General features: G+C 35.2%; 1 protein-coding gene across 1 annotated transcript in view; it reads right to left on the reverse strand.

Moving 5' to 3' along the window:
• LOC108366532 (uncharacterized) overlaps positions 1–9,073 on the reverse strand; it is a gene marked incomplete at its 5' end in the record, with an annotated part of 23,408 nt that extends 14,335 nt beyond the window's left edge. Inside the window, 3 exons of the mRNA XM_017620956.1 lie at positions 5,347–5,561; positions 6,963–7,072; positions 9,005–9,073. Of these exons, the coding sequence (XP_017476445.1) occupies positions 5,347–5,561; positions 6,963–7,072; positions 9,005–9,073 (394 nt within the window). The remainder of the gene's footprint in view (positions 1–5,346; positions 5,562–6,962; positions 7,073–9,004) is intronic.
• Between the last annotated feature and the right edge of the window lie 949 nt (positions 9,074–10,022).

Consider the following 10,022-nt stretch of genomic DNA (forward strand, 5'->3'; position numbering starts at 1 on the left):
ACCAATTAGCTTTCACCGCTTTCAGTTTTTGTTTGCACATGTAAATCAGCTGATCGGTTGACACATTTGAGAGAGTAACTGAGCAACTGTTCCTAGTCAGAAGTTACAGGATTTAGTCCGGAGTATTATGAAAAGTGTCAACCGATCAGCTGATTTACATGTGCAAACAAAAACTGAAAGCGGTGAAAGCTAATTGGTCGCCGGCAGGTTGAGCCTCCGACACTGCCGACCCGTTCCAGCCCCTACTTTTATAGAGGGCGATTAGGGGAGTGAGTGAGTCTTGCTAGGTTGCCGAGGGCCAGTTGGTGTCACCCGCTGCCGCTTATCATCCGTCGTAGCGCTCCCACCGTTGCTCAACCGTTGCTCCACTGTTGCTGAGCCACCCGCTGTGCCGCCGTCGCTGCCCAACCGTTGCTCAACAGTTGTTGAGAATCACCCGCCGTGCTGCTAGCGCTCCCACCGTTGCTCAACCGTTGCTCCGCTGTTACCGAGAGTCCCCCGCGGTGCCGTCGCCGCTGCCCAACCGTTGCTCAACAGCGCTCCCGCCATCATCCGCTCCGCACGACCACAACGAACGTCACCTCTCTATCGCTCTCCCTCTCCTTGGACATAAGGTTGCTAGCACTCTAGCCGTAGCGCCGTGTGTGTGTGTGTGTTCGAAGTAAATACACGAAAATAGTGTGTTTTATTTGGTGGGGGTTAGTGGGACCTTCCCCGGACTCTGGATCGCCTGAGTTCACCTCAGCCTTTGACAAAACCCACCTCATAATTTAGTACTGAGTTCTAAACATCCTCAAATATTTTGTCTACCACTTAAGCTCTAAATTATTTTTTTTAGCTAATAAAACAGTAGAATTTACTTGAAACTGTGAAAATAAATTAATAAACAAAAAAAGCTACAGCGACTATATCGACTGCACTTAATTAAGTACATGTTTATGTTATTAGGCATTATTGTCACTTATACGCCATGGCAGCCAGTGATTAGGCTGGCAGATTTGTATATCAAGCAGATTTGGGATCGGTGGGGACATTTGAGATTTAATTTGTGTACATTATTACATAAACTCAACACCAAAAAGTTTGCTTTTAATTAGTAGCTACACAACCCGAGTTACTCGCAGCCATGGCATATGAGTGACAGCAATGTCCAACACTTGTAGTATCCTGTAAATTTTTTTGTTTATTAATTTATTGTTAAGCTCTTAAAGCTTAGTTTCCTGTCCTCTAAAGTAACAAAAAAATATATTTTTCAGTATTTCTGTTGCTTGAAAATATGCTTTGGCGTTGATGTAAATTTCTTGAAGAAATATATAGACAGGGATAAGATTTTGGGGCCCCAGACCTAATTTATTTTAGTAACAAAATGTACTTAAAATAGCACCTGTTTGTTTGGGTGGCGGCCCGTTTATTTTTAAACAGGTAGCTGGTAGGAATGGTACGTAAAAACCTTACTTATTTTTCTTAAAGTCGAAGTGCTGCTGAAATCCGCCACTGATATATCCGTAATTACCTTTTTGAATGTTTGTTGATTTAAATACATTGATTATTGACAATGCTCAGCAAGTTAAAAATTTCGACAGATAATTTTATTCTGAAAAAAAAAAATAATAATAGTAATAATAGTAATGGTGAGTTAAGAATTTTTCCATCACTTGTATCCCAAAAACCCAAAAGTAAGAAAATTCGTGCATTTACATATGCCTTGAAAAAACTACTCGTCAGAAGCAAATGCGAATTGTAAACGTCAAATATTTGACAGAACCACAAATCGGAGGAAATGCTCGGTTAATGCGACTTCCTGCCCAACCCACTTAGAGTGATGAGACTTTGCCTTTGCCATAAGCTAGTTGCTTAAATTTATTCAAGTTAAATTTCTACGTTGACAACTTATCCAAATTCATTTCCGTTTTTTTGCTTGACTTTACGTGCATTTATGTATCTTTAGCTTTTCTTCTTTAATTCTTTTGCTGTTTAAACATATTGCGTGACTTGGCAAACATATTATGCTACAGTTGTATATACACACAAACATATAAATAGCACGTATGGAAAGACATGCAGTCATGTTCACCAAATGTGGTTACAGTTACCCTTCTTTGGAAAAATCTATGCCATGCAGCAGTTGGTAATATTTGTATGTATGTATGTTTGTGTAGTGGAAACTGGCAGCGCATAGTGTGCTTTTTGCATCATTTTGTAATGAACCAAAATGTTTTTGGAAGCTAACATAATTCCATGTCACGAAAAAATATTGGCCTTCAGCGCCAATCACTGCTTGACCTTAAAAAAAAAAAATTTTTGCTCAAAAATAGTGTTCTTCAAAAAAACATGGAAAATTCAGCGCATTTGTTCCAAAAAAAAAAAAAAATATTTTTTTGTATATTTTATTACACTAATAATATACATAGACTTTGAACGATTAACACGATTCCGCTGTTTAAAACAGGGGGAAAAAATTAACTCCTCAATTTGAAAAATGCGTAACATTGCATTTTTTATTATTTGCATGCAACGACGCATCCTTCACACAATTGTAGTGCTATTTAAGATCCGTCATTTGAGGCATGGCAATTTTTAGGCCTTCTAGGAGGCAAAATTGTGAGAAGGTTGCACAGCTGCATGCAAATATGAAAATGCAATAAAATATGCATTATTTAAATTAAGGTGTTTAAATTTTTTTTAAGTGAAACTTCTTTAGCGGCGGTTGGTCGGTTGGGAGTAAACTGGCAAATTCAACGGAAATTGCACACGGAAATTGTGCAATGGAAATGATGCAACGGAAATGGTTGGGACGGAAATAAATGCTTCTTGAATGTATGTTATTAATTTAATAAAAACTTGCTAATAAAAGGTTAAGGGATGACACTTAAAAAAGACCAATGCAAGACTGAAAATAAAGGCGAGTACGTACATAGATAAAGAAAAGGATAAAGGCAAAGGTAAAAATAAAAACAAAAACAAAGATGCGTAAAAATAATGGAAAAAATGAAGACCAAGTAAATTTAAACACTTTACTTATATAAGAGCAAAGGTAAAGGGGAATATGTAGATGAAGAAAATGATAAACATAAAAAAAGATAAATATAAAGAAAACGATGAGGGTACCGATAAAAGTAAAGGTATTTATAGAGTAAAGGATAGAAGATAGAGACACATACAGCCGGGCTCCCATTTTCATTTACTTTTGCGTTTTCGTACGTTTTTATTTTTGGGTGCTCTTGAATTCGCAACTTTTTCTTATCGATAAGTTCCATTTTCCACATCGTTTCCAGCATTCTTCAAAGCCATCCCTTGAAGGTACGCAACAATTATCGCACATGTATAGTCCGCACCAAATCGTAAATCTTCGTTGCTTCGATAAATTTTCGTTGCCCAAAACGGAGATATGTATAATAAATTGTGAATTAAACAAATAAAATCAACATAAAAAGTTAATTTTAGGACGCCAAAAATATCGCTAGATATAATGGGCATAATCAAAAATAAATTTAAACTAAGCGAGCTTGTTATTTATGTAAATTTTGCCATTTACTTTTCATTCCACCGTCTCATCGGCCACCAATTTGAAACCGCAAAAATTTTACGTTTTGCGAANTAGATATAATGGGCATAATCAAAAATAAATTTAAACTAAGCGAGCTTGTTATTTATGTAAATTTTGCCATTTACTTTTCATTCCACCGTCTCATCGGCCACCAATTTGAAACCGCAAAAATTTTACGTTTTGCGAATATTGGAGCACGTAATTTTGCGATTTGAAAACTAAAACGCAAAATTTTTGCAAATTCGGAAACGGGAGCGCGCCTGATACACTCAAACTTGTAACTATTTTGGGATTTTAGACATTTTCGGGATTCTGGGGATTTGTCGATATAATAATCGATATTTTTATCGTATTTCTTATCGATATTGTTATCGACTTTGTTTTCGATTATTTATCGATTATTTATCGATCATTTCTCGACTTTGTTATCGATTTTCTGATCGATATTTTAATCGATTCTCTAGCCAATTTTATTATTATTTTGCTATTGAATTTGTTATCAAATTTCTCATCGATTTTGTTAACGATTTGGTTATCGATTTCCTTATCGATTATTAATCGATTTTGTTATCTGTTGTTTACCGAATTGGTTATCGATATTTTCATCGATTGTGTTATCGATTTTCTTATCGATATTTCTACCAATACTATTATCGATTTTTGAATCGAATTTTTTGTCGAATTTGTCGTCGATTTTGTTATCGACATATTTATGATAGAAGCATATGTTCACATATGTGCGTATGTATGTATGTATATGGGTTATGAGGCCAAATAGATACATATGTAACGTAAGTTTCACTTCTCCACTGTGGCCCCGGCGCATTTACTTTTTTTCGATTTTTAAACAGTGCAGTCCTATTTCTCGTGTCAAAATCAATAATATTAGTGTAATAAAACATACAAACAATTTTTTTTTTGGGACAAGTGCTGTGGATTTTGCATGTTTTTTCGAAGAACACTATTTTTGATAAATTTTTTTTAAGGTCAAGGAGTAGTTTCGGCGCAATGCCAATATTTGTACATGAAAGGGAATAACATTGGCTTTCAAAACCATTTTGTTTCATATCAAAATGTTGCTTCTGTCGAAAGCGCTACAATTAATTCGTATGAAGTGTTCAAAAAGCACACTGTGCGACGGGCAGTAATGCAACAATGCATCTGGCTTTCACTAAGCTGTATTTGTATTACAAAGTACGACCATTCTTAACTCGTTCAAGTGTGCTAGGCAATGCTGGGTCAGCGTGTCTTAGCACCATAAGAATTAGCCAACCATGTGTTTGGGCAATATTTTAAGTGCGCACATCATGCATTCAGCCATGCAGCCATGCAGCCTTGGTTGGTGGCAGGCATGCTTGGCGTGCTAGTTGTCGTAGATGTCGCAAAAGCACACATATATGCATGCAAGTGCAAAAAAACAAAAACAAGTTTTGTGCATGCTTATATGTGTACCTACACGCTTGTGGTATGCACATGCCTGGCTCTTACCAAGCTTTCTTGGAGCAGAGTTATTTTTGTCTCGTAGAATGCAAAAATTGTTAAGCTACTTAAGCCAGTATGTGCATATGTGTGTGTAAGTATGCACCAATATATGCCTCAACTTTTGCCTGTGCTGTCTTGCAGTTTGTAAATCCAATCGATAATCTTTAAGTTAAGTGTGCACGAGAAGCGTCAAAGTTTAAAAATATACATATATTTACTTTATTTTTTGTAGTTATGCAATTTTTTACTTTCCTGTTTCTTTTTATGGGTAAAATTGTTGCACTTCTTACCTATTAAATATGCTTTGGCTTACTTACTTGATGTAAACGTGTAATCCCAATAATCCGTTTTGCATAAAAATGCCTTCAGATCGTCGGCAGTGCGCCCGACCACAACATCGGGTGGTGCAACCAGAGTACGCACCAGTAGACACGTTCCAATTACACCGCAAATAATGCCAAGTCGCTTCAGAAGTGCTGCGTCTGTGATTTTCACTGCTTTCGCTGAACGTACACGAAATATCACCGAAATGCTGTGTTGAAAGGCACGTATGGGGAAAAAGAAAGAGAAAGAATGAGAGCGGAGTAATGCATGAGTGCGCGATTACGTGCAGTTTGCGTGTAACTTAAATACTTGAACGTAATTTTAAAGCGAATTTAAATATTTTTTCTGTTTGTAGAGGTGTGCGATTCCATTTTAAATTTATTTAATTTACGAACTTGGTTTGAATGAACTGTGTTCTTAAGTCTATGTGGTACATCCAGTTGGGTTTTATGGAACCCACACATATATTTTTGGAAATTTCAATTCTGGATACCTATGAATTTTTGGTAACATTAAAATTTAACAGATACATTTGGTCAATTGAAAAGCGGACATGCATTTTTAGTAATCTGAAAACTGAACATATATTTTGGAAATTTGAAAATTGAACATAAGTTTTTGGCTATTGCTAGGCGCGCATAAAATTTGTAATAATTTAAGAACTGAACATAAATTTTGATTCACAGAAAACTGAACACAAATTTTGGGTAATTTTAAAACTGAACGTCAACAAATAAGGCTGCGTAATCTGAAGTGTGGGTCGAACTTACCGAAATAAATAAAATTAACGATAAGACGTGACATAAATTTTGGTTCATTATGAAACTGAACATAAATTTTTGATCGTTTAAAAATATGGGATACATTTTTGAGAACTTAAAAAGTGAGCATACATTTATGCGGTTCATTTAAAAATAGTGCATAAATGAATTAAAATGGTAAGCCATAAAAAATATGGACGACAGAAAATAGATGACTATTCAATTAGAAAAAGTAGACCTAAAATGTGAGCAGCAAAAGTACGGTTTTTAAATTAAAAAAATTAAGTCCCAATTTCTAATTACCAACATGTACATATGTATGTCCAAATTTTGAAAATATTAAAGTTTTGTCCAGTTCTTGATTTATTCAAAGTGTATGTCGAGTTTTTAAGTACTCAAAAATTTATGTCCATATGTGAAATTGCCATAAAATTATGCCAAGTCTTATATTACTTACAGGTCAATTCTGGCTAAGATAGTAACAAGACTTTCATAAGAAAGCAACACTTTTGTTATTATAGCACAAAAGGTTTAGAAAAAAACTCTCTCATTTAACGCTCGTGGTGAGAATCTATCTTGAGAGAAACCACTTATATATCGTTTATCTTTCCAACATAAGTCGTAAATCGTGTTTTATTTCATTTTATTTAAAACGACCTCGAGCTCAATAAAATTGTCATTGAATATATTTTTATTTTTATTTAACTTTTATAAACTTATTTGATTTTCTTTTTTAATAAATTTTTTTCTCACTCATAATTTAATTACTTCTTAATTTTTACACGCTATTCTTTTAAAAACGCAGAGATACATATGTCTATAATTACCTGTATATGAATTTCACTTACCGCCAGGTTTTTAACATTAAAGCGCCGTATGTCAGTGAGAAACCGATTTCGCGTAGCCAAATTCGAGCTGTACATGTGTATAGATTCGGATTGGGATACATCACAATAGTCTGCGAAGGAAAAAAAAATACATAACGATAAATGCAAGCCAACAAATCGGTGAATGAATATATAAATTCTGTGTTATTTAATTTTACTAATCCAATAAGGATTTCCAAAAATTGAATGAAATTTATGCAAAATGGCTGTGAATGTAGAAATATCGGACGAAATTTGCAGTATATTCGACAAATTAAGCAAATTTTCTTAAAAAGTTCATTATGCCGTCAAGCGTAGTTGAAATTTACCAGAGCGAGATAGCTTTGATAGTACCAAACTAGGGTCTGGTATAGTAAGGGTTTTTTCGACTTTATATTCACCCTTGTAAAGAAAGTCTTACTATCTTCGGTAAGAGGTCAGGCTGTTCCCCAACACTAGAGTGAAAATTTTAGGATTTTTAATGATTATTCAGTTGAACTTGATGTTAAACAGCCATTTATTTTCTGCGCTATAATAAGTACAAGCTACTGATTGGCCTACTCTATCCAAAATAGCACTTTTTTTTGATTCGCCATTTGGTTTTAAGGCTAAAGGACTAGAAATATTTTTCATTATTTCTGTGGCTTGAAAAGGTACATTGCTCACGTGAGTGTCGCGGTATAAATGCCCCGACTGTTTGCTTGACGACAGGAGATATAATTATTCTTATTCTTGTCAACCTCTACACTTACTTGCTTTACTTCTACTTTAAACTTGGAAAAGGCAAAACCAAAGATACGGTTGTTGAGTCATTGAAAAGCGGCTCCAAAATTCTAGAATAAAGTTTACATCTAGGAGAGTTTTTTTCCATGATTCGAAGATCTTAATTCTTTAAGAATTAGATACAATAGAATATGCCCTTGAACTGGTAGAATTAGGGAAATACTTATTGTAGAACTAAATGCTGCCTGGCTCACAACCTAAGTGTTTCCTCTCTGCTTACGGATCATCTCGATTATTTCTTACGGAACGTATATCTGGTGAAAAGCCTTTGAGATAACATAAATGTGCTCTATCTCGTGCAACCGATTGATCTGTGACTGAGTGACATTGGTGTATAATAGTACCATACAAGATTCCCACGTTCACAAGAAATATTTTAAATATATTCGAACTACCAAAAACTAGTACCAAACTTTCCCTGAAGTGGTTCTGAAATGGTCTTAAACTTGTTCCGCACTTTTCTCGCACAAGTTCCGAAATGGCCCGTTACTATTCGATGATGATGATCTCGAACTTTGCCCGAAATGTTAATGATATAGTCCTGAACTACTTTTGAAATGATTCCGAAATTTTTCTAGTAGTCAGAAAATGGTAATCAGATAAGTAATCAGAAATTGTCGAAAATTTCGTGAAATTTTTACGATATGATCTCGAACAAGTCTTGAAACGGTCCAGAAAGTGGTCCTTTATTAATACAAAAATGCTCTTGAACCATTCCTAAAATTATTCTAAATAGCTCTTAACTAACCCAAAATAGGTCCAACATTAGCATGAACTAGTTCTGAAACTTTCTTAAATTGGTTTTGAATTATTTAGTCCCGAAACGGTCCAGAACCAGTTCCAAAATGGTATTTAAATAGTCGAGAAGTAGTCCCAAAGTGGTTCTGAAGAGGTATCGAAATAATCTTCATCCTTCTTTTTGCATGACTTTGCGCGCCTAACACAGTTTTGCTCAAGAATCAATTAATCAGTGTCGCAACATGTTGACTCCTCCTCATTGATTTTATTTCCAATATTTAACATAAGCATTTCAATCTATGCAGGATCCTTTAGAAAAAAAATATTCATAAGATTTATTCAACAAACACTGCTGTATTACATTAATACACTTTTGCCTTTAAGATTTAAGCATTTCCAATAAATTTTTGTTATTTTAAAATCACTCAGATCAGTAAACAATGAAAAACGGAAGTCTTGCTAAGCATTATAAATGTCAGTTTCTGATACGCTTATAAACTTACTGTACAGTAGATGAAGAAAGCTCCCAAAGCAATGACGCGCAACAGTGCTGGGCTGGCGGCGCGGACGACCTGGAAATAAAAAAACAAAGATAGAATGAGCGATATATTGGAACGAACACTAGGTTCAATGTAAGCGTACTACATTGATGTTCGTTAAAATTCAATAACTGTAAATAAATAAATCACTTTTATTAAAACATGTGTTTGTATTTGTTATCTTGTTTGCGTAGATATGTATGCATGTATGTATGTACGATGTTTGTGCATGTGTCATTCCAATAACGATATTTTTTAACAACCTCAGCACCAGCAATAGCCGGAAATCTATAAAATTTATGTTGTTTAGTTTACGAGCATGTCTGGCACATGCATCCGTTTCAATATCTCAAATCGAAAATGCACACACGAAAGCGTATGTGTACAACCATATTTGTTTGTATGTACATATGTACATTTCTATATGCATGTGCGCCTGTCTGCATCCCTTGCGGAGAAAATTACAATTTATTTCTTGTACGCTTGTAGTGACTTTAAAACAACGGTATTTTGAACAGGAAGTGTCAGTAAGATTTAAGCAGAGTAGCGGGAGTCGGTACTCAGTGTAGGTGGCGGTACTCAGCAGTACCGTCTACTATTACAACGTTCTTGTATGAAAATAAATATTTGTTGTCTGCAGGCCCAACGTTCGCAAGCGGGTTCAACGATAGCCGCATCTGTTGGAATATCTAGAAATCTTTCGCCGGTCTGTGTATCAATCTCCATATTTGGGATCCAGGAAAGATAGACTTTTTCTGTGGTTTCGATTTGGAATTTTTAGCCAAAGCAGACTTTTTTTAACAAGGAATATGAAGACTTAAATCTTTCCAACCGCGGGATTTTCGGTTTCTGTCTTATAATTCTTCTGGCGAAGAGCAGTTTCAGATACTAGGAATGCTCCTGCCTTAACATAAATATGCAGAGGGTCCTATTTTAGAGCTGTTTCAGAGACGTTGATAAAATAGCACTGCCGATTTTTGTG

Source organism: Rhagoletis zephyria, unplaced genomic scaffold (genome assembly GCF_001687245.7).
Source record: "Rhagoletis zephyria isolate East Lansing unplaced genomic scaffold, Rhagoletis_zephyria_1.1 Rzeph_scaffold_02310, whole genome shotgun sequence".
NCBI classification, from domain to species: domain Eukaryota; kingdom Metazoa; phylum Arthropoda; class Insecta; order Diptera; family Tephritidae; genus Rhagoletis; species Rhagoletis zephyria.